General features: G+C 50.2%; 1 protein-coding gene across 1 annotated transcript in view; it reads left to right on the top strand.

The window, feature by feature from the left end:
* The window catches only part of RNF43 (ring finger protein 43), a gene marked incomplete at both ends in the record, with an annotated part of 52728 nt that overhangs the window by 18798 nt on the left and 10106 nt on the right, over nucleotides 1-23824 (top strand). The window contains 3 exons of the mRNA XM_080630048.1: nucleotides 17831-17953; nucleotides 22310-22384; nucleotides 23511-23642. Coding sequence (XP_080486174.1) covers nucleotides 17831-17953; nucleotides 22310-22384; nucleotides 23511-23642 — 330 coding nt within the window. The remainder of the gene's footprint in view (nucleotides 1-17830; nucleotides 17954-22309; nucleotides 22385-23510; nucleotides 23643-23824) is intronic.

Here is a 23824-nt window from a genome sequence, read left to right as displayed (position 1 = left end):
GAGCTGGAATGAGCACTAAGTGTTCCTTGCTAAAGGGATGGGCACAGTGAAAGAAGCCATAACTGACCTGTGGGAAAATCCCCCCCACGGATGTCTGTAGTGGCCCTCCCAGGGCTGGAGGGCACTGGGACAAGCAGAGCCAAACTCAGGGGTCTGCCACCAGGAACAACCAGAGAGCAGCTGTGGTTGCGCTCGCCCAGCTTTGGTGAGGACCATGCTACTGCCTGGAACCCCCAGGGGATGAGGGGGTAAAGGGAAGTGCAGACCAATTGCAATGCTGTGGTCCAGGAATGGAAAATTTCAGCTCCTTACCCCTGCCCCAGGTCCACTGGCTTTGCTTTCTCCTTCCTCAAAGGTTAGGACTGAACGTTGTAAGCAGCAGCGCAGATGGGATGCCGCTTTTGGTTTGTGTGTTAGCTAGTACCTCTGCATGAGAGACTGCAAAAACAGATAGTGAAGTTGTAAGGGGGGAGAAACAAAACACATTTAAGGGCAATGAACACACCCAGGATTTTTTCTGGATGTGGGACAGAAATGGTACTGGGTTGGGTCTGTCCCTGCTTGGACTGCTTGTGGCAGCATACTGCGTTGAGAGACACTGGTGGGCTAGTGGTGTTGCTATTGCTCACAATGTGGAGATCTTCAGGGAGACTTTCAAACCCGTTCTTAAAGATTTCTGCATTGTTGATGGGGCTTTTTGTCTGTATTTGTTATTTTCCTGAAATGTGTCCTCTTTGAAGGTCTTTGGTCATGATGGGAAAAACACGGGGCTGATCCAGAGCAGGGCTGACTGCCCAAGTCTGTGCCTATTCTGAAAAGTACAGGAATGACGCTTCTTCATAGGGCCGAAAACCACGAAACCTGTGAAGCTTGGCTTCTCCAGCCCAGCACTGATTAACAACTTACTTGCTCCTAAGGAACGTGTTCTGCCCGGTTTGCAAAACAGTGGTGCTTTATGATCGTCAGGATTTAGTTTTACAAGCGTGGATTTAGACAGTCACAGATTGTTCGGTGGCATCTGCAGATTCATTGCATGCAGCAGTTGCTGCAAGCGGCAGCATGATTTGGTGGGGTATTGATGTTCAGTAGGTGGGTGGGTGTCCCTGATGAGGTTCTGTGGTCAGTAGATGGAGGGTTTCTTCCTCCTCAGCAGCTCTGGGAGGATACACAGGGAGGTTTTGAGCAGCAGAGAGGATTTACTTTTGGGTGAATGATGCGAAGTGTGCCTGGGGGTGGGGAGGGAGGCAGGGGAGCCCGTACAGGGCAGGCGGGTTGGGAGATGCTGGGGAAGCCGTTTGCCTCTGTGGAAAGGGGTTAACGGGGCGAGGAGGTGTAGGTCTGTCCAGGGGTGCAAACAGGAGGAACAAAGCCATTTTCCGTGTGTGGTGCAGAAACTGGAGGCTGCTACTGAACCTCGCATGTTGCACTGGCAAGGAGAGGGCTGGTGTGTGTTATTGTCGGCGTTGCACACACAAAGCTCTCCTGGGCTGGCTGCTCCTGCAGCCTGTACAGACAGGCCTGCGCTCCTCAAAGCCGAGGGATCGGATTCTTGCCCTCCGGGGCTTTCCAGCCAGCTCACAATTCAGAGGAGTCCTTTCTTTCTCCTGCTGTTCACGCCCTGCAAAGAATTTTCTATCAACAAAAGAAATGGTTTTATAATCAACTTGATGTTCATGCCCAGTCCTGGGGTATATGAAAGGGGTTTTGAAGGACTAGGGAAATGGAGCCTGGAAGTTGTGGAAGCAGGGGATGACAGATGGTGGCACAGCCCTGCTGGGACAGGGCTGAGTGAATTTTGGGGTACTCCAGAGTCAATGAAGCTCTGGGAGTGGGAGTAATCAGACAAGATGCCAGGAAAGGAACTGTCCCTAGAAGGGAAGTGTTGGAGGATCCCTGGTACAGGCTGTGTTAGGCTGAGAAGCCTCTTACTCCTGCAGCTTCTCTGATGGACTGTAGTGTTTCCGTTGGGTGCTCCATCCCATGAGGATCCTTGAAACATTGATTGTAGTTTGGGCTGTACCTCACAGTCAATAGGACCATGTCAAACGCAGAAGGATTTTCTTTGGACACTGTTGGTCATCATTCCAGGGAAAAAAACCCAGTCTTGTTTGAACTCTACTTGGTGGAAACCCTGTCAGTGTTCGAAGTGTTGGACACAGGGCTTGGAGCAACCTGGTCTAGTGGAAGGTGTCCCTGCCCATGGCATGGGGTTGGAACTGGAGGAGCTTTATTGTCCCTTCTAACCCAAGCCATTCCATGAGTCTTGTCTTCTGCACAGAAGTGGGATGTCATGAGAGCCTGTGGAGGTCTCATCAACATCAAGTTCAAAAGCTGTGGGACAACCTGGGGAGAGAATGAAGTTTTCTCTTTGCAGAAAACACACTCTGTGGCTTTTGCAGTGCGACGTTTTTCAGATGTGGATGGCCAACAGATTTTGGTTTGTCCCTGCCAGGGAGCTACTGGGAGTGCTCATGGCACACAGCTGGCAGGGCCAGGCAGCATTCCTGTCCTCAGCAGTGCAAAGTGCGCAGTGAGCATGCGGGCTTCTACCAGCTCTGAAACACGGCTGCCACCATGTCTCCTGGAGCAGTGACCCGGCTGCCGTCGCTATGACAAGTGGTCAGTAACAGGAGATGGAGAAGTTGCCATTTTTATCACAGAGAGATGCCCTGCAGTCTCAAGTGATGGAAATATTAAATGCTTCCAAGTCCCATTTCCACTCTTTCTGTGTGTATTACAGCCTCGTTTGGGGCCCAGGGCTCAGAACCCTACCATGAAGCCAGTAACTGTTGTTCATTTCTTTGTCCTTCCGTGCTGCGATTGCATGTACGTTTTCAGCCTCTTAGAGCAAAGCTTTCTCAAAGCTCAGAAAAAAGCTGGTGCTCAGCCATCCCGGCGGTTGTTTTGGAATGGAGATGGGGTAGGGTGGTGCTGCTGTCAGAAGGAAGAGCTCCCAAGGCAGAGGTACAGCCTCCATGCTCAGGGTATGCAGGGATAAGGGGGCCTGGCAACCCAGGCTGGGCAGAAAAACTGTTCTGAGTTATGTGGCCATACTTGAGGCTGTTGTGAAGTAGCGGTTTCTTCCCATTGCAGCACAAATGTCCCTGCCTGGCTCTGGGGTGAAGTCAGTATTTTTTAGAGAAGTATGGAAGCGTGGGCTCAGGAGCTGGACTCCATTACCTGAGTGGATTTCTTGGCTTCCAGGAATGCGTCCAGAAGATGGTGCATTTGGAAAAGGAATATTTTTGTGCTTACGAAAGGCGGTTTTTAAATGTCAAAATTGAAAGTACTTTTCCTTAGCAAAAACAAGATCCCCACGAAGCCATCCAGAGCTGGCTGTGCACGCCACGGGCTGAGCAGCTGCGCTGGCTCCATGGCATTCTGGAGGAGATTTTTAGGGCTATAAAGGCAGCCCCGTCTTGCTGTCATCTCTCCTAGCCAGGAGCACACACTGAATGCCACACACCTGCCTTTGAGCCCTTTATGTCAGAACTGTTTGCTTACTTAATTTTAAAATGACCGCATCCACATAGCCGGAGGAATTGCCACATCATGATGCTCTGGAAGTGTCCTTTGGCACTTGATTCACAACAGCTAAATAGCAATGGGGTCAGTGGCCAGCTGGCCACCGAAGCAGGAAACTGAATGACAAGAAGAATAAATAATGTTTCATGGAGTTAGAGTGTCTGGCAGTGCTAGAAGCTATGATGATGGATCAGCCTCCAGAATATTAGCCATGGAGAGCGCTCTTGATGGCTGCTCAGCTGCCTGCCAGCAGCGATGGCCATGGAAGCAAATGGCTTATGAATTCCTACCCCCTCCCTGCACACATGTGCAGAAGCAGGAGCATCATATTGCCCACTAAGATGCTGATTTTTGCTGGGGATGGGAGGAATGATTAATACAGTTGTACAGAAGTGGCATCTCTGCAGGCTTCCAAAGAATGAGAAACAGCCATCCTTGGGCAGAGCTCGAGGAGAAGCAGGAGGGTTTGGGAATTCCCCAGCCCCCAGTAGCAAAGTGATTGATGTGAGTTACGAGAGTATAGGATTGGTAACTGAGAAATGCTGTTTGGGCTGCAAGGGTGCCCACGCTGTGGGGGGTGCTGGTGATTAACAGTACTGTCACTCACTGGGTGCCAGCAGAATGGCAGGCACATAAGGACTTGATCACAGGCATAGGAAGCAAGCTCAGGCCAGGCAGAGTAGGAAGGCAGGGCTGTGGCACTCCTCTTGCGGATTAGATTCAGCAAGGAAGGTCACTTTCGGAGTATTTTTTGGTATTAGAGATGAATGTTTCTCCAGGAAAAGTCCCAACCCCACTACCCCACAGCAGTTTGTCCAAGTTGACCTCAATGGTTTCATGCCAAAAATACCTGCGAACAATAATGACTTGTTAATGATTTATCCCAGTTTTCTCAAGTGCTGCACTGATTCTTAATACAACAGAAACCATGGAAGCAGTACTCTGCAGGCTCTAAGGTTTTGGCTACAATGGCTTTTTGTACTTACACAGTTGACAGTGTTGCATGAAGAGTCCAAGAGCTTGGTGTATTGGGCAGTGTAAGTGCACATTGTTCAGTGTAACATTAAGGACTATGGGTGAGAAAATCACCTGAATAGCACTGGGGGAGAAATCAGCTGAGCTGTAATGAAGCACTGTCCCTTCCAGAGTCTGCAGACAGTCCTGAACAGACACTTGAGCAGCTTCCATGTGGTAACATCAAGGTCAGTGAGGCCCAGCTGTATGGAAAGTTTGCTTTCTGCAAGGAGAGCTGCAAGTTCATGTTGTGTGGACCAGGCATGGCTCTGGCAATGGGAGCTCTGAGAACAAGCTCTCTCCTTCCCTGGGAGATGGGCACCTGCCCTTTTTTTAGGCCATCAGGGCAGAAGTACAGAGTCTTACGATGTGAAGGGATGAGATGCAACATAAAAACCCTGTCCTGGGTGCTTCCAGCATAGCTGTGTACTAAAGCTCTTGATCAAAAATCCTGCCTCAGTGAGGGGGAGCACAGCAAGATGTAAAGCAGCAGATAGGGAGAATCTGTGATTGCAACAACCACCTCCACCCTTCAGAACCAGAAGAAAAGGCAGTCAAGCCTTGGAACCAAGAGTCTGCATGGGCTGCTTTTACACAATGCAGTGTAGTTTTACCACTGAGCAGCCATATTAGAAGCTCAGGACAGTGCTGGACTCTTCCAGCAGCCTTCCCCTGTCAGGGACCGACATCATTGATCAGAAAAAAGCAGAACAAGAGCAGCATTGGCAGGTGTCAGGCTGGCAGCTCTGTCCATTGTGTCCCCTGATCTGCAGTAATCAGAGATGAGAGAGCGAGACAGGAGAGCTTTTCTCCTCGCTGAAGTTCTTTTAGTCCTGACTCCTGTGACTCTGGATGTCCTTGTAATCTCTGGAGGAGACGGGGCTGATGAGAGCTGGATCCTCCAGTGGAGGTCATGTCACAAGTTGCCTGCTTTCACTGCCTCAAACAAATGGCCTGTGAATGACTCCCTTCCCGTTCTGCAGAGCAAAAAAAGCTGTTAGAGCTCAGTCAGCCTTTACCATTTTAAAGCATTGTCTGGTCAAATTACTGGGTGGCCTTGAGTAAAGACAGGAGGTAATATTCTTCTCGGTCACATTCTGTTAAGCAGGAAGTTATTTCACTTTCTGCCCCATTTGCCGTTGATCCTGTGTGTTCAGCACTTGGTGCTGCTCTGAACAATGCAGCAGAGGTGGCTGAAAATGGAAATTTCTGCACCTTTTTAGCCTCAGCCTCTCATGTACTGGGCCAAGAGCTGTGTCATCCTCATCCCTAAGAACCTCCGTGGGGAGACATGCCCTTTGGTGATGAATGCTCCCAATAGGCTGAAACTAAGGGGACGTGTTTTATGCTTACCTGCTTCAAGCTCCTTCCAGTGTGCCAGCCCAGCGCTTTGAACATCTGTGGTATCTCCGCTGGCTGGACTCCCAGGATGCAAGCCTGGTTACACATAGCAAGGATAGTGATAGTCCAAGGTGCATCTGCCAGCTAATAAAGATCAGTCTTGTAAGTCTCCTGTAAGAATATCTTCAGTCAAAAAAAATTGTTGACTTAGCTGAAATCCTTCGTGGAGTTCATTTGCAAAGGATACTGTGGAAGAAAGTATAAATGGGCAAAAAGAGAATGAGGCATGTTTGTGATGTCCTTCGCTGCCCAATGTGCTCTGGCTATGTCCTCCAGATCAGTAACTTCAGTAATGCTGGAAAGGTATGAAAACCCCATGTGACAATGTGTTCTGTGGCCTTAAGAAGTGCACGTGGGTGTCTGTTGGAGGAGAAGGCTGTAATGAGGCAGGACTGCGACGCAGACACCCCATCTCTCTCATGCCTCTGGTAGCAGCCGATGAGCTCAGCATCCCTAGGAGCACAGAGCTGCATTCTCGGCATTCCTGCAGCTCCTTAGATGTCAGTGATGTCATTGATAGCAGCCAGGGAATTGTGGATCCCAGAGGGCCTGAACTCATGTCTTAGCAAGTAAGCGTAGGAGGAACCAATTTTTGTAGTCTGCTGCACTGTACTAGCAAGTTTTATTGAACCAAATCACAGCAAATATATTTGCATCTACAGTTCTGTCTCCTGGCAATACTACGACATCCAGCAAGAGAGATACTTCTGTCCTTCACCAGCTACTCTCTCATCCCATCCCTAGTTAAAAAACCCACATCTGAGCAATAAAGCAATGGGAAGCCAGTGTGGTATGTGATTAAAAAGCAAGTCGTTTATTCCTTTGGCTATTCAGACTTCACCCTTATGTCTTGGACCTGCTGACATGCATCATGTTTCAGGCGCACCACTGGCACCATGTGAAGGCATCAGTTCTCTGGAGAACATCCCTTGAAAACTCCAGGAAAAAAAGATGTGGTTTGGGAACACAAGAGGAAAATTTGAACATAAAGTTTTGTATTTTTACTGATGGCCTTTTCTACAAAGAGCTTTTGGGTGATGGCATACCAGTGCTGCTGCAGACTCCTGGTAGGCATGGGATGCAGTAGTTTTTGATGCTGGTGGAGCTGGGAGTTTTAAGCCCCAGGCTGGACTGGGGCAGAGGTTTTTTAACCTCTGTGGATATCTTGAAACCATGGTAGCTTGGTTGGCAGATCTAGCATTTTACAGCCTAAAGTTTGGTGATGAAGGGGACTGATGGTCCATGAGGCATGTTTCTATCTGAAATGGAGACTTGGTTTTTTCTTTTATCTAGGTGTATTTAGGAAGTTCCCTCTGACAGAAAATTCCAGGAGCCTGACTCCTGGAAGCAGAGCCTGGCTTCTGCTCTCGCTGATCTTCCCCAGGCAGGAGTCCTGCTCTGCAGCTGAGGTATTTCCTGCCTCGGAAGCAGTTTGCTCTGTAGCCTCAGTGCTGCTTGAATGTGGCTCTGTGTTACTCAGCTGTAATTAGAGCAGCTTGCCAGTTCTTTATTTCATCCCTTCGTTTCAACAGGATTTCCAAACTTGGTGCAGTTTGCCCTACAGAGCTGGGGCTTGTTTTCTAACTCAACTCTAGCCAGACCTTATACCTCCACCTGCATTTTCCCAGCTACAAATAACAATGGAAGTGATTTTATCTGATCTCCCACCACCTGGTTTGTTCTTGTCCACACTCTTAGGCATGAGGGTATTGAAAACACTTTTGGCAGGAGCAGCTTTAAGCTGTGTAACCACCAGCATTAACACAACCACCCAGGCTACATGTAAAGAATAAGCTATGGATGGCAGTGACCTCATGTAGGGAGAGAAATCTGGATAGCCAGAGCCTGTGGGCTGTGTGGTGTCCTCTAATGAGGTCTGGGAACAAGCACAGGCAAAGCCCTAGGTGATGTCCTGCAGAGAAGAGCCCACCCCCCATGGACCTTGGGGCACAAAGGTCTTTGGGGACCTCTTGGGAGTTCCTGTGTCTCTGGCAGCCGGTCCCCAGGACACCTTGCCAGAGCAGATCTGTGACTTTCTAGCTTGGGTTTCATGATGGAGTGCCGAAGGCCCCTCCTCTATGCCGGCATTTCGGTGCTGTGCTTTGGAAGGACTCCAGGCCAGCAGTGAAGGGCTCTTTGATAATATCTGATGGGCGGGTAAGAATTTTGGGCAGCAGCCAAGGTACACATTGCCTGTAATCGTTAACTCAGTCTGTAAACAGTTCAAACGGCACTGAAGAGGCCGTCAGTTATTACATTAGAGAGAAGCCTTTCATCTCCCCGCGCAGAAGCCAGCCGTACAGTACGGGCCCCTGCGGAGCCGACGCTGGCTGCAGGGCTGAGGCAGGGCAGCGCAGGCAGTGCTTGGCCATACAATGAGCACCGCGCTGACCTTCAAACCTTTGGCGCTGGAGCAATAACTAAATCATTCGTTTCCTTTTGTTCTGCACCTGGCCAAGGTGGTGGAGCCCAGGGATATTCAAGGGGGAGGGGATCGGCAATGTTCCCCCCGGCACAGCACCAGCCGGGAAGGCTGAGCCAGCCCCATCTCCTGCCTGTAGCCTTTCCCTGCAGAGCCTGGGTTCACGTGCAGGCGTGACAAATGCCCCTGTTTCATTCAGGACCAGGTAAGTCTGCCCTGGACCATTGCTGGTTCCTCCAAAAATGGCCACAGTGATGGTGCGGGTCTGCAGTCTCCAAGCATCAGTGGAGCTAACACTGCTGCTGAGCTTCATCTTCAGAAGAGTTCTAGAGCATTCCCCAGTTCATGTCAACTTCAGGAGAAGCGCTATGGTCTCCTACCAGGGCAGTTCAGCCCTCGTGGAGTTGTGTGACACTTCAGAAGACTCATAAGACTCATAGACTGGTTTGGGTTAGAAAGAACCTTAAATCTCATCCAGTTCCAACCCCTGCCACGGGCAGGGACCCCTTCCACTGGAGCAGGTTGCTCCAAGCCCCTGTGTCCAACCTGGCCTTGAGCACTGCCAGGGATGGGGCAGCCACAGCTTCTCTGGGCACCCTGTGCCAGCGCCTCAGCACCCTCACAGGGAAGAGCTTCTGCCTAAGAGCTCATCTCAGTCTCCCCTCTGGCAGGTTAAAGCCATTCCCCTTGGCCTGTCCCTACAGGCCCTTGTCCAAAGCCCTTCTCTAGGTTTCTTGTCAGCCCTTTAAGCACTGGAAGCTGCTCTAAGGTTTCCCTGAAGCCTTCTCCAGCTAAACAAGCCCAGCTCTCTCAGTTTGACATAATATCTCAGTTTATGGTATGATCTGCCCCAAGGACAATTTCCTTGTCAGTCTTTGCTCTACTAGCTCTGTTATCTACTTTCTGGAAGATCAAGAATGCTCCTTCTGACATCCTCTCTCAAGGCTTCAACTTTGAAACTCAGTATAGAAAGTTGCTGGTTGAGGAAACGCTAATTCAATCTCTGCGGTAGAGTTACATGAGTTTGGGTGAGTTTTTGTGTCTGGCTCACCACTACAGAGTCAGCACTGTCTCCTATGATGGTGCTTGACATATCAGTTGTGGAAGACTTCATATTGTGTGTGCCATCCCTGAATTGGCCCCAAGTGACAATGCAGCTTTGCGCTTTGAGTGGTAAAAAGGATGCTGTTGGGCTGCTGTGCTGCCTGCCCAGTTTTGCCAGTGCTTTAAGTTGTTGCTGAGGGGCAAGACTTGTGTGAATTTTGTGGAACAGTTTTAACCTCCAAAGCACTCAGCACAGTGCAGATGGTCATTGTGTAAGAGGGCCTTGAAGTATAGAGACTGCCAGTGGCAGTGTCCACAAGACTGAGGACAAGTTGAGCACTCTAAGGTGTGTGAGGTGAGCAGCTCAACATGGGCTGGATACTGTTCATTGGGTTTGAATCCGGACTCCTTGCAGCAGGAGCATGAGCTGTTCTCCCGTGACTTGGGCCAGCTTGCCTTTACTTTGTTTAGTGGTGTGAGTCAGGGCTGACCAGAGAACTCCCTTTGCCTTTGATATTCCAAAATCGATGTGTGGACCAGAGAGAGCTTAACCAGACATCGTGATGGAGCTGTCAGAAACGTTGTGGGAAATGATAGCTGTGCTAGGAGAAATGACGCTTGCTTCCCATGTGTTATAGTGCTCTGTCCCAAGGCCAGCAAACCTCAGCAGAGCTCTTAGTAGGACAGTGACATGTGCAGTGACAGTTTTCTCTGACACCATGGCCATGCTTGTGCGATGGGATGGAAAAGACCCAGACTTCACCTAAGCCATCTAATCCTGCACACGAGATAATCAAATAAACATCCCAGTTGAGGCTCAGCACCTCCCTTTGTAGCTCACCAGCTTTGTAATGAAAAGGAGGAGGAGATGCAGTTATTGACTGGGGACTGATTTGTTGTATCAAACCCTCGGGCACTGCTGACCCTTGAGATGGCCCAAAGATAGTGAAGCTCGTGAGCATGCGTAAGGGAACAAGCGTAGGGGTATTGCAGTGTCAGCTTGTAGATCCTTTGTCTCCTCTCCCACCTCTTGCCACTCCTTCAGGGGACTTGGATGGTTGTCTGAGCTATTTGCACATTGAGGTAGGACCTGGGTCTCTCTAAGGATAATGCGTTTTTTATCAGTGAACGTGTTTGTCTGTGACTCACATGTGGGTAAGGTGTGTTTGCTGTTATAACTGCTCTTGAAACTTTATGCAAGTTATATTAAAAAGCCCATATCCTGATGGCTAAGCTTCATGCTCAAGAGTCATGGAAGCTGCATTTTTTCCTCAGGCCTCTTGAAACACTGCCATTCTCTTCCAAGCAGCCATTTCCATCTTCTTCACAGTTAACATCCACTTCACCTCCCTGCCTCATCCCTCCTCATTGTCCTATGTACTTCCAGCAGCATCCCAGAGCATCTTTCAGGCCCACTATAGCTGCATGCCAGCCTCCGGGCAGCATCTCCTGGATCTTTAGTTGCATCCCCTCATTCCTACTGCAATGTCTGTGAGTAGAGTGACAGCTACATAGCATTGTGACCTTGGTGTAAAAAAGGCATCTGTTGAGCTGATGGATTTGAAGGGTTAAGGTAAACTGGGAAGAACCTGACACATATAGGAATAAAAATGTAAATGCAGTTTGAGCACTAGGGTTGGTGCATCTGCCCTAATCCTTCCTGCATCAATTCTATCACAGGTCAGTGTTAGCAACAAAGATGAGGAGGAGGGTAGTAGAGTACTTCCACTTGAGCCTATGGAGGAGTATCATTTATTTAGGGGAGAGCCTTACTTCCAGCAGGGAAAAGAATTTATTGAGCCAGACATTGATATCCATGAATAAAGAAATGTCCGTATTCTGCCCTCATGAGCTCGTGACATGGCACAACGGAGTGAATTGAGCATGTCAGTGGGGAGTGAGCACCTCTCACCAACAAGCAGATGTGGCACAGTGATGCCTGAGACGCTGCATACCCACAAAAGGCCCCTCCCCGCCGTGCCTTAGTCTCCTTGCTTATCTCCTCGCTGCCCACAGGCTCCTTCTTGATCTATTGTTCAGCTCACCTAAGAAAGAGCTTTTCCAACGTGGCATTTCCATCCACTGCAGACTGCAGCACCACTGACACATGCAAAATGGCCCTGGTATGAGCTGCAGCAGTGGGGAGGCTGCTGTCCTGGATAAGATCATTGTATGCTTCTCTCAGCCCTGCACGCTTGAGTATTCTCTCAAAGTCTTGTGTGGGATTCAAGCTGCTGACATAAGAGGAAGGGCAGGAGGGCCGGTGCTGGAGCACGATTAGAAGTCACTCAGCTGTCCCCATCATTAGCTGGCACTGCTGATGACCTGCAGGAGCCCGCGGGGTGGAGAACACTCTCCTGGTGCTCTGGCACTGACCACAAACCTCAGCTTTATTCTAATACTTGGTTTCTAGCACAGAGGTTTGTGGCAAAAGGCTTCCAGCGGTGGGGTGCAGCCTGTGGTGCTGCCTGGTGAGTGCCCATGTGGTTGCCCCAGACCCAGGGCAGAACTGTGCTGTGCTCAGGGATGGCCTGAGCTGGGCCAGTGTCTGCATCTTTGCATTGAACAGCTCTTCCTGGTCCTTTGTTCCAGGAATTGTCCATATCTTTACTGATTTTTATGTAGCTCTAGCATATCCCTTCTGTACTAAGCTGAAGAATTCTTGTTCACTTAATCTTTTCTTGTGAAGAAATAATACCTCTGCTTAAGGTGGACTGAACAGGACTTCGAGTAATATTCAAGATGTTGACACATTGCAGACTTCTCTAGTAGATTTTCTTTTTTTCACCGATTTTTAACAGAAATGCCCAACAGTCTGGTTGTCTTTTGCTTTGGGTGATTCAACAGCGCTTTCCATAAAACTCACTGCAATGATGCCAGGATCTTTCCTGTTCATTAACAGCCAGCTGATAACTCATCCCTGTGTCAGATAGCTAGCTCTATTTTATAGTATTTCCCTTTTTTAACATCTATCAGTGCATCACTCAGTATCACATGAGCCGTTTGCAGCCAGTTTTAATATTTACCAACTTGAATATTTATGTATTACTGAAAAACTCATCCACTTCACTATTCCTCTCATTTTCCATGTCCTTTGTGAATATTTGGACAACACAGTTTACTTCTGTGACTGTCCTGGTAAGTTCACTCCATTGTAAAGGCTGACTTGTGTTTTGCTCTCCTTAGTCCTGGTGATGACTCTGGGAAGTACTGCAGGATGCTCTGTCATTGTCCATAGCCTTGACCTTGTAGGAGAACAGAAAAGGAAATAACAGACTATTGTGTGAACTAAACTACCTTTATTCACACACTTGCTGACGAGGAGTCCTGTGGGTCTGTGAAGCATCACTCTCCTTTTCCAAAGCACTGTTTGTTCTTTCCTCTGTTCATCACACTGGGTTTTCCCCAGTTTCTAAGTCAGGATTATTGAGCTGCCATTCCCTGCCTCGCTCTCAACTTCATATTCACCGTGGTATTTGCTACCTGCAATTTTTCTGGTGGTGTTGTCAATTTAGTGATGAGTTATATGTTGGTCTTAACAGTTCACCAGTTTAGTCCATGGTTTTTCTGGACCCTTTTGGTAAACACTCTCTTGTCCTGTTCTCTTCCTCTCTTTTTCATGCTTAATTTTACTGGTTGCTTATAAAAATTTTACTGCCACTTCAAACCAAATCAATCCTTTTAACTCATCCCCCATGAAGAAAGGGTGTGAAATACTCTGGGTTCTCTTACAGAGAGAACTGGGAAGCTGTCAGGGGCTTTGCTTTTCAGCCTTTGTCCCTTAAGGCTTTTGGGAATAGAAATGTTTAAATGGTTCTGGGGGGAGGGGAGGGGGCAGCAGATAATCTGTTTTCCATGGGCATAGTTGATTCAGTGAGAATTAATATGTTTAAACTGCAGCAAACCCCTTTCAGATGAGGCATTGGGAAGTACTTCTGGATGTGAGGAGAAGGCAGCCCTGCCACGGGTGAGCAGGCTCCTTTTTGGAGGTCTCAGAAACAGGTTGAGTGAGTGTCTCTGAGGAATGTGTTGGGTCTGGCTGATCCTGCCTTCGGGCTTGGTGACCTCTCAGGGTCATCTTTGTTTTTCTACTGTTTTATAAATGAAGCCCCCAAGTGAGAATCCAACACCTCTCTCTGCCTGGCTTTCCCTGGGACCTTCCCACATCCTGTGTCCCACCAAATGGGAGCAGATGGTGCTAGGAAGAGAGGGAAGAGGTAGTCTGGAGCAGGGACGAGTGGAGCATGTCACTTAGGTGGACGATGTGTGTCCCTTACGCAAAGAGGAATCCTCCTGAGCTGCCTCTGGCCATGTAGTACAGGGTGCTGAGGAAGGCACCTGCACTCATCCTCCAGAGGTGTTTAGTGTCGGATGAGGGACTGGTCACAGGATAACGAGGGCGCCACTGGTCTGGCTGAGGTCCCTGGGCAGCTGCCTACATGGGAAGGGTTTCTGCTGGCAGGGATCTGCATAGCTGTTTCTCCCGGCCTCCTGCCCTGTCCTTGGTGGGTGCAGTTGTGCCCCGGCAAAGGGCTCTTGCTTGGTCGGGGAGAGTGGGTATCCCAGAGGGATAAGGAGAAGAACATGATGCCCAGTCTTAATAGATAATCAAAGGGAAGGCTTTGGTGCATCCATCAGAAAGTCTTCTCCAGATTTACCAACTGGAACAGCTGCCAGCATTTTATATGTGCTCTGATGCTCATTTGGGGCTGCAGCAGCTTGGCTTGTTGCTTTTATCCCCAGTGTCTATCATTAATGCTGTGATCAGGCCCTGCAATCCTCGTCACAGAGGGGTTGCTCCATGCTCAGCACACAGGACTGTCACACTGCCCCAGGAACGTCACAGCACGCCAAGACATTCCCACCCCGGGTTGGACACAGCTCCAAACAGCACTGGTGTCCTCGGCTCCTCAGGGAGCAGCCCAGAGACGGCTGGGTAACGCTGGCAGGAGGGTTATCTCTGCAGTATTGGAAGGATCATGAGACACGCTCTTTGCATTTCCTGTTTTGTGGTTTTCTGCCATTATTAAAATGATACATTAACCAAAAGCCGGAGAACTCCCAGTCGAGCAAACAGAGTGTAAAAGTAACGACATTGCTTGGTAAAGCCAGTGGGATCATGGGCACTCCAGTGCTGTGTTGGTCGATGGGGCAGTGCCTGCTGTTACTTGTGTGAAGTGTGGGGTTATTTGAGAGCCTTCTTTTAGTGCTCCCAGGGCATAACAGATTGAATTGCTTCCCTGGAAACCTGAATTTCTAGAGTTATGGTGCTTGGCTTGGTACAATCGCACCCTCTCCAGTGTCTTTGAGTCTGAAGTCTAAGTTCTATAGCACTATGAGATTTTTCTTCAAATATCAGTATGGATTAGAGAGGGAGTCCCCAAGAGGAAGGTGGATGTGGGACTGCCAATCAAAGGCACACAGCAGTTTGTTGGTGCCGAGCTACTCTGTGCAGTATTTAAAGTGTACCAGGTTATGTCTTAGCTCGTGCTCATGGTGCCATCTCTTACACATAGGTCTCCAAGTTCCTGGGGTAAAGTGAGAGACTGGGCTTTTTCTTTATTCCGTTGTGACTGTAGGTGTTACCTGCCTCAAAACCTGGGCAATTTGCAAATGTCTGTGGTTTGTGGGTATGTTGGGGTTATTTAATCCTCACCATTTTAACTCACTTTTAAGAGCTCTTGTTTTGCAGCCCAGGACTTAGTGCTACAAAAATCACAGAATCACAGAACAGTTTGGGTTGGAAGGGACCTTCAAAGCTCATCTGGTCCAACCCCCCTGCAATGGGCAAAATGTAGCGCTGTGATTTTGTAGTGCCTCCTGTTCTCCCAGCGCCAGGCTGCTTGCGCCTTTGGAACTGGTGCCAGGTTGTGCCATAGCACAGGCTACACAAACCCACCTGGTGTCTGCCAGCATCATGACTGTGCCCTGCATCGTTTGATGGGTACAGCCATCGAAGATTGCCCACTTGAAGGGGCAATCTCTGCAATTTGCAGCGCCAGATACCTCGGCGCTGTGGGTCAGGGCAGGTAGCAGCCAGTACGGGGCTGCTTGGGACTGGGTAATGGAGCTGTGGTCTCTGCAAGGGCCTCCACTGAGCCCTGGCTAGGCTGCAGGGGCACCTTAGCCGGACAGGGACAGAGAGGGGGCCCGGAGGGCAGGACCCGGCTGAGAACCCCACTCTGGCTGCAGCCCTAAGGCTTTGCTGGGGATGTTGGGGTGAAGACCAGCATGCCACATCCCTGGGGTGGTGGCTCTGGGCTGGTATGGGGATGCAGGGCAGGATGCTCCTACCTGTACAGGACCAGTTCTGGCATGCAGCCCCAGTCAGCTTTAGCATCATCCACCCTGGCCTCTCTGGCTGCAGCAGCTCCAACAGGCAGAGCTCTCCCTGTGTGACCAGCGAGGACACTTTGCATCTCTTGAGTGAGCATAGGTGCTGCTCATCTGCTTTGGCTTTTGAAGGCTTCCATATAGATGGCTGCATCTGAGTGAATCGCCTACACTCCTTCACTGTTAGCAGCAAGAAATGGGCATGGTGCATCTCCTCCTGAAAGATGTGACTAAAAACAGCCTGGGTGAGTCATCCTCCTTGAAGGACTTGTTCTTGCGACCCACTCAGACATTAAAAGGCGACATCGGCATGTCTGCAGTCAGGTGAAATAAGCCCTGTTTTCCCTCTCCCCCACAGCTGGATTTCTGCAGTAAGCAGCTGGCAGAGGGGAAGAAACATCATCTGTCTCTTTCCGAGCCTGCCCCATTGCCCAGCTCCTGCCAGCCCTGTGCCTCTGTGTGCCCTGGCTCCATGCTGTGGAGCAGCCTCAAAAGCCTGAGCATGGGCCCAACACAGCCTCACAGCGCCTGGGACAGCAACGGCAAGTGTGGATGGAGGCTGCTCTGGCAGTTCCTTCCCCTGGTTTTAAATCTGCCAAGACAATAGCCTTTTTTGCATAGCACTGGGATGCTGTTGCAGGATTAGGTGCAGGGTGGGCAAGCCTTCTGGGCATGCTTCTGGATGGACAGCAGACACAAAGCCTGCCTTAATCCTCCTGATTTATGATGTTGAGCTTTCTTGCTTGTTTCCCACACTCCATGCATCAATGCAGTAGCAACAGCTGTCCAGCAGCCTCAGTATTTACAGGCTTTTCTGTACCATAACCTGTGTGCTTCATACACCACAACATAGTCACAGAGCAGGAAGCCAGGTAGCTGTGTTAAGAAGAGCTGGGGGGGCCTCATACAAGGTGATGGGACCCCCAAGAGGGAGCCAATAGCTGATACGCAGTTTGCTTCAACATCCTGCCATGCAGCACCATCCAACACCGCCATCCTTCCACTGCTGGACTGAAGAATCAGAGGCAGTTGCTCACTCTTCCAGACAGAGGCCAGAGCAGTGCTCAGTGGATGTCGTGTAATGAGAGTGAATGCACAGGAATGAGATGCAGCCAAGGACATTGGTGCTTCCCCTCTGAGCTCTGCCCCACACTGCGACAGGCTCACCTCCAGGGGCCTTGACCACCAAAACCCCAACTGCCTGCCTCCAACAGGAGTGAGCCCCGCAGCTCGTGTCCCAATGACATGCTGGGGCACCATATCCCTTTCTGCAGGGTGCTCTGGAGGGTGGGTGCGCCCAGACCTGGTGCCTTGACCCTCTCTTGTCTCAGCTTCCCAGCAGTTGGGCTCAAGCTGATGAGCATTCCTCCAGGACTCACTGGGGATTTGGTTACTGGAATCTTTTCTTCTCCCTTCTCATTCCTGGTACTTCTCTACCTGTTTTCAGGCTTTTCACTCCTTCCTTTGGCTTGTCTGCAAATTTATCTTCAAGTTGTCGAGTTTGGTGGCTGAGAAACAAGAAGTGCTGAAGCTTTGAGGGCAACAGAAGTTTGCTTTTGTTGTGGTCCCTTCACCTTGCCCAGGCCTTGGCAGAGAGCATGCTGGCTGCTGGCAGGGCCTGGTGGTCCAAGGATGCTGGCAGTCCTTGCAGCAACAAGACCTGTGCTGTTCGAATGCTCCATCCCAGAAGTCAAGGACTGTGCTCTCGTGGGCTGCTCTAGCTCTGAATATCTGTGACTGGGGCAAAGGCAGACCCAAGTGCAGCCCAGGATAGAAACTGCACCTTTCTCTGGGACATGGAAGTTGGAACTAGATGATCTTTAAGATCCCTTCCAATCCAAACCATTCTAGGATTCTATGACATTGTCCTGGTGGACCAAAACTTGGACAGTGACTTGCTTTTTTGTGGCATTCAGAGCCTCACTGACTCTTAGACAGGGCCATGGGATGCAGCAGCAGTGGTGATGCCCACTGCAGGGGTGTCCTGCACCCTCTGGGCAGGTAGCTATCGTACAGTGAGTGATGGGCTTGAGCCACCCTTTGCAGTGCTAAGCCCCAAGGTCTGAGTATCCCTTTGCTTGTGTCCCTCAGTCCCACCCGCTGTCCCTGTGCAACACCAGTGAAGATGAACACACCGAATCGGGATTCATCACCATTGTCAAGCTTGAACAGCCGGATCGGGATCCCAACCCCTGCCTGTCACTGGCAAACAAGGTAGGTACAAATGTGGGAATGGAAACCCATGGTGCAGGAAAGAGTAAGAGCAAGAGGGTAGGAAAGAGCTGTTGGAAGGTGGAGAAAAGGACAAGGACAGAGATCCTTGGCAGGGCGGTCCTTTGGGAGAGATGCTGTGGCAGCCATCCCCAATACTTGTCCCTCTTTATCTTTTGGACTGCCTGGCTTTGTAAAATCTGGGGAATTTTCCTTAACCTGACTGCCCTGGGATGCTCAGACCTGACCCCAGCATCCCAGCTGCCTGGCAGCCTTGTGCCCCTCCTGTTTTGCAGCCTCCCATTGCCTGCTTGCCTGTTGAGGGGATTTGTGTTTCTTGGTGTCCTCTGACCTGTGGGAAAACTTGGTCACAGAAGACACCTTCTGTAGCTCTGTCTTCAAAAATAGTACTGTGATACTTCACTGGATGAGGCACGTAAAGAATCAGCACTGAGCGGGCCAAAACCAAACCGGATGAACTAGCGGTTAGATGTGACTTGTTAACAACATGGGCCACCATCCGCCCTGCAAAGGGATGGGAGATCTCAGAGGTCTTCAGATCAGGTCTCCTGTGAAAGAGGTACCTCAGTGACACAGCAGTCACTGTGTCAAAAGCTGAGGTCACTGGTGTAATTCTCTGGTAATAAGGAAGTCAGGTAGGAACGAGGGTCATTTTTTAAGCCTTAAAATCTTTGTGTCTCTGATAAAGTTGTGTGGATAAGGCTAGCATTAGCTTTTACTTGTTATTGTCTCTGTACTAAATGTTATTTTCCACCAGCACTGTACAAACACCAAAAAAAACCCCAACTTGCTTAGCTCTTCTGGGCTTTATCTGGATATATTCAGGTGATCCTGTCCCTGGTGTCTGCCTTCTGCTGGTAGTGATGTGCTGAGGGTGGGGACAGGGTCGTTTTCCATCCTCCCTGCAGCAGGGCTGAAGAGGGCAGGTGAAACTCATTCCAAGCAGTTGCTCCTGCACAGCAGTTTGGGGGTTTTTTAGTTGGTTTCTTTTTTTTTTTTTTTTTTTAATGCAGAGGTTGTGGCTACAAAAGCAAGGGAAGGGATGTGATGCTGCTATGGGTTGGCCACCTCGGGGCTGCTTCCCCCCAGCTGCATGGCAGACAGCAGTGCCTATCCCTTTCTGGACCACGGTGGAAGCCTAAGTTTGGCTTGCTGCTGCACTGGAACTGATGCCAGCTGTCAGCACAACCAGTGTACTGGAGTTAGGGAACTGCTGCCAGTTACCCAGACCTGGAAATCAGCCTGGTCCCACCGTGGGTGTAAGACCATGAGGATGAGGAAAATGAAGCATGAACCCAGGGGCTTCCAGTGCATCTTGTGACAGGAATGAGAGCAAGGCGTCCTTAGGGAGCACAGCTGGGTACTCCAGCCGTCCCAGGTCCATCAAATGTGACCATCACATTATAGTGGTCTCATCTCGCAGGGGAGGGTGCTGGGGTTGGCGGCAGCAACAGCTGGTTTGGTCAGTGCAAGTGTTGTGGAGGGTCTTGAACTGAAGGAAGGAGCAGCATCCAGTACTCATCTTCCACTTGAGAACCTTAAAGGTTAGAAGCTGTTTTGCTAGTTTTCTCCTTTATCTTTGAGTTGCTGATCATAGTTCAGGAAGTATCAGCACGTTACTGAGGGATCAGAGAATCACAGAATCACAGACTGGTTTGGGTTGGAAGGGACCTCAAAGCTCTTCCAGTTCCAACCCCTGCCACGGGCAGGGACACCTTCCACTAGAGCAGCTTTCTCCAAGCCCTATCCAACCTGGCCTTGAACACTGCCAGAGATGGGGCAGCCACAGCTTCTCTGAGCAACCTGCGCTAGGGTCAGCTGAGAAAGGTCAGCACAGGGAGGACAAGTCATGGTGCATTGCTGCACTGTGGTCATCCTTACTAGCCTTGATCCATTCTCCAGAACCATAAACCCACCCAAAGCAAATAAACCCCTCAGTTCATTGCCATGGTAGAGTGACAGTTCACTGGCCTTTAGTCATCATTGCTTTATTACCAGAGCCAAATCCAGCAATGGATTTTGAGGTCCAACTAGGCATGACATCAGATGCCATCCTGCCTGCAGTTACTACATCCTACTCCAAGACCTCACCCAGGGGTGCTCATAGCTCTTCTCCCTACCAATGGTTACATTCTGGTCTAGTGGAACGTGTCCCTGACCATGGCAGGGGTATTGGAGCTGGATGATCTTTAGCGTTCCTTCCAACCCAAACCATTCTATGGCTCTACGAAATAGGACTAGGTTAGCCATGAAATACAGGCAGATGCTTCTTAAGCTGGCCACGTTCCTGGGCCCTGCCTTGTACCTTGGTTCCTCCATCCCCCTGCAATTGCTGCCTGGCTGCTTCCCCATCCTCCTGAAGACAAGCTCCTTTCCTCCAACATCAGACAGATCTCTTCCTCAGAATCCCTGGACAACACTTCTCCGCAGGAGCAGGGATGAAGCTGTAGGATGTGGCTGGTGCTCGCTGGAGCCTTGTTTTCCTGACGTGTTTTTGCGGTGGAGCTTTGCATATTGAATTGCAGTGCTGTATCAATGATGATAAAAATAGCCATGTGAAAAGTGTTATCATAACCTCTGCTTTAGCTGTCACCCAGCCAAGCAGTGCTGCGTCCAGCCCAGCAGGAGAACTCCACCTGATCACACTTCAAAGTGATTTATTTTTCTTTCTGTTGCATAGTTTGTAATTTTGGGGGTGTGTTAATTTTTTCCCTGAGCAAACCATTGGTTACCGGTCTGATTGACAGGCTACTGGAACCTCCTCAGTCACCCTCGAAATACATGTTTGTACCAAAAGTGTTTCAGTCCTCAGAAAGGGAGGGCAGCCGTGTGGCTGGAGAGAGCTGGTGAAAGGCAGCAAGCACTCAGAAAACTGTTGCATTAAGCAGGCTATGGATAGCTTGAACAAAAGCTATGTCCTTTGCAGCAGGAGTCAGAAGGATGTTGGAAAGAGTCAGTTGTCCATTCTCAGTTGTTCTTTTTGCTATTGCTGGTGTCTTTAGCAGGATAAAATCTTTGTAGAGTTGTTGACTGTTCCTCAAAGCTTGACTCGCTCCAATGGGTGTAAGTCACTATCTGAAAGTCCTGTTTCTTCTTCAGTGCTTGCAAACACTGAGGCTTCTTTGATCCCAGGCAGGACCCCAGTCTCTGGTCCCTGCCCCAGCCTGTGGTCCCACTTCTCCAGCTTCCCCATCTGGTATACCCAAGAGTGTCAAATCTATTCAGTGACTCAGAGCCTTCAGCCTGTCCTCCGTGCTCTTCCTGACCATGTGCAGCTCCATGCACATCCCTGTCCCTGTCCCCAGACTGAGGCACCCATCTTCTCCCTGATGAGGTGTGTGGAGGTGACCAGCACCTGCGAGTGAGGGAATGGAGCTGAACCCACTCCACTTCTGCTGGGAGCGCCCCTTCCCTCCGCTCCGCCGGCACCTTGTGTTTGATACCACAGCTGGGAAGCGGCGGCACTGACCTCTGGCCCCAAGCTGGGGTTTGGCAATGCCGAGAGTGAGCTGTAGCATCGGCTCCGGCAGCTCCTGTTTGCATGGGCACTCGACACGTGCAGATCAAAGGGCTCCGCATGAGTAAGAGTGGCCCAGCCCTGCTTTCTGTTCATGTTCCCATCTCCGAAGGCTGTCTTTGCCTGCCTGGAGGGCTCAAAGGGCTTGGTGGGAGGACGTGGGTGACCCCACAGGGTCCTCCAGGCACTGTGCTTTGACCTCACCGGGGTGGCATGTGTGTTCATTTGGGTGGGTCTCAACACTGTTCTCAGAACACAGCAGCCGGTGGACTGTGAAAAGCCACTCCATTCCTAATCCTAGACCAGATCCACAGCCCAGGCATTGCCTGAGCTTCTCCCTGGTACCTGTGAGGGACAGGGACTGGGGAGAACAATATGTGTGGGAGTCAAGCCCATAGACAGCCCATGGTTGATGCAGCTATAATGAGCAGTGGGGACCTGAAGAGGTTCCTGCTGTCCTGAGGTGCGAGGGATGCACAGGGGTCAGCAGGGCTAATGAGGCTGCAGATCCCTGCCCAGCAATTCCAACTCGGAAGCAAAGGGGCACAGACAGCTGAGGAATTTGGTGTGCACTGCAAGCCCACCAAGTAATTTGCCTCCACAACTACAGGGGGAAACTGTCCATGAACTTCAGGGCTGTAGCAGGAGCAGGCAGTGCAGCTCAACACAAGTACAGAAACCAGGGTGTAAAGTGTTTTCTCAATCTAAGCAGCAGGTGCTTCTTTCCCCCGTGAAGAGACAGGGAGGCAGATACATATCCAAATGGTAGATGTTAATTCAGAGGTACAAATGTCCACTGAAGCTTCTGTTCTTTTGGACAGGCAAAGCTGGCCGGGGAGCGTGGAGCTCGTGCGATCCTTTTCGACATTACCGATGATGAAAGTGCTGCTGATCAGGTACAAACACCACTGATAATAACAGCTAAACCACGGTGCCTCTGTCCACTCCCAAAATGTGCCTGAGTCAGGCCCTACCAGCCACTGACATGCAGTGGGAGGTTCCAGGAGGACACTGCAGGCTGTTTTGGATGTTAGCTGTAAGAGCTTATCCATGCACACGGACAGGGCTTTACTCTTTCACTCACTCCATGGCACATCCAGGTGTCCCCACTGCACATGCCAGCAGCTTCTGAACAGCATCTTACTGCTCTTGAAGGGCATTGTCTGGTCAACTGAGCTTTTCTGCCAGGAGCTGGATGCTTCCTCTTTATAAGTCACAGATTACCCTATCCCAGCTAGTACAGACAGCCCTGGTGTGCCCTAGGGGAAAGATGATTTCTCGAGTGTTCAAGCCAAAGTCACAGCCACCCTGCTGTGCTGGTGGTAATGCTCCTACTGCACGCTTAACATCAGTTTAAAGACCTCCAGAGGTCTCTTCCACCACCACTGCTGTCATCTCTGGAAAGGAATAGGTTCCACCTCGAAATAATCAAGGGATGGTGAAAAGCATCCAGCACTAGATAAGAGGACAGGTATGGGAGCTGTTGCTTGAGCTTATCCAACCTCTGGGCTGACTCCTGGCTCACTGGATTCATCTGTTGTCATTCTTTTGTACACTTAGAACTGAAATTCTGATGCCAGAGAAATACAGCAGTGAGTGCAGGCGAGGGGATGCTGAGATTGCTCAGTAAGGGTATGGGAAGTGACTGGTGTCAGATGGACACCCTCACTCAGGTCAGTGTGGAGCAGAGGGCAGACTCAGCCACTTGCTGAGCCAGCCCATGCCAGGCTGTCTGGACCATGGTGGAAAGCTGCTGGTATGGTCAGAAACACACTGAACAGTGACCAGTTGGGCATGTAGAAGGCACCATTGGAGGTTGTTAAGTAAACCTTGCTGAAGAGCTGCTGGAAGAGGAATAGCTTCCATCTGGTTTCATCAAAGAGGAGCAAGGCAAGTTGCAGGGGTCGGTCAGTCTCTAAAGTGTGTGCAAGAAGCATCAGGAGGAACCAGACGTGCCTTGGGAGCCGGGATAGTCCTTATTTCATGCTGTTCTGGACCACCTCTTACTCTGTTTCTTTACAGCTGAGAAAGCCCAGAGGTCTGAGTCAGCCTGTGGTTCTGATCAGAGGTCACGATGCTGAGCTTCTCATGGGTGTCGTGAACAAGAACAGAGAGGCCCATGTGAAGATAGAGGTCAAGGAGCCACCATCTTGGGTGAGAGACACACCATTCCCACTGCCTTCTCTATCCTCCCTCCCAAGCTGCTGTGCCATGGAGTAGGACTTCCCTAGAGATGCTGAGCTTTCCTCCCCAGGAACAGAGATCACAGCCTTCTGCAATAGCTGCCTGTCTGCAGCATTCAGATGGCATGCTGCAAATAAAGGCTCAGAAGTGCT

The sequence above is a fragment of the Psittacula echo genome (assembly GCF_963264785.1).
Source record: "Psittacula echo genome assembly, chromosome: 15".
Lineage (NCBI taxonomy): Eukaryota > Metazoa > Chordata > Aves > Psittaciformes > Psittacidae > Psittacula > Psittacula echo.
The sequence above is the reverse complement of the archived record's forward strand: the minus strand, read 5'-3'. Positions and strand labels throughout refer to the sequence as shown.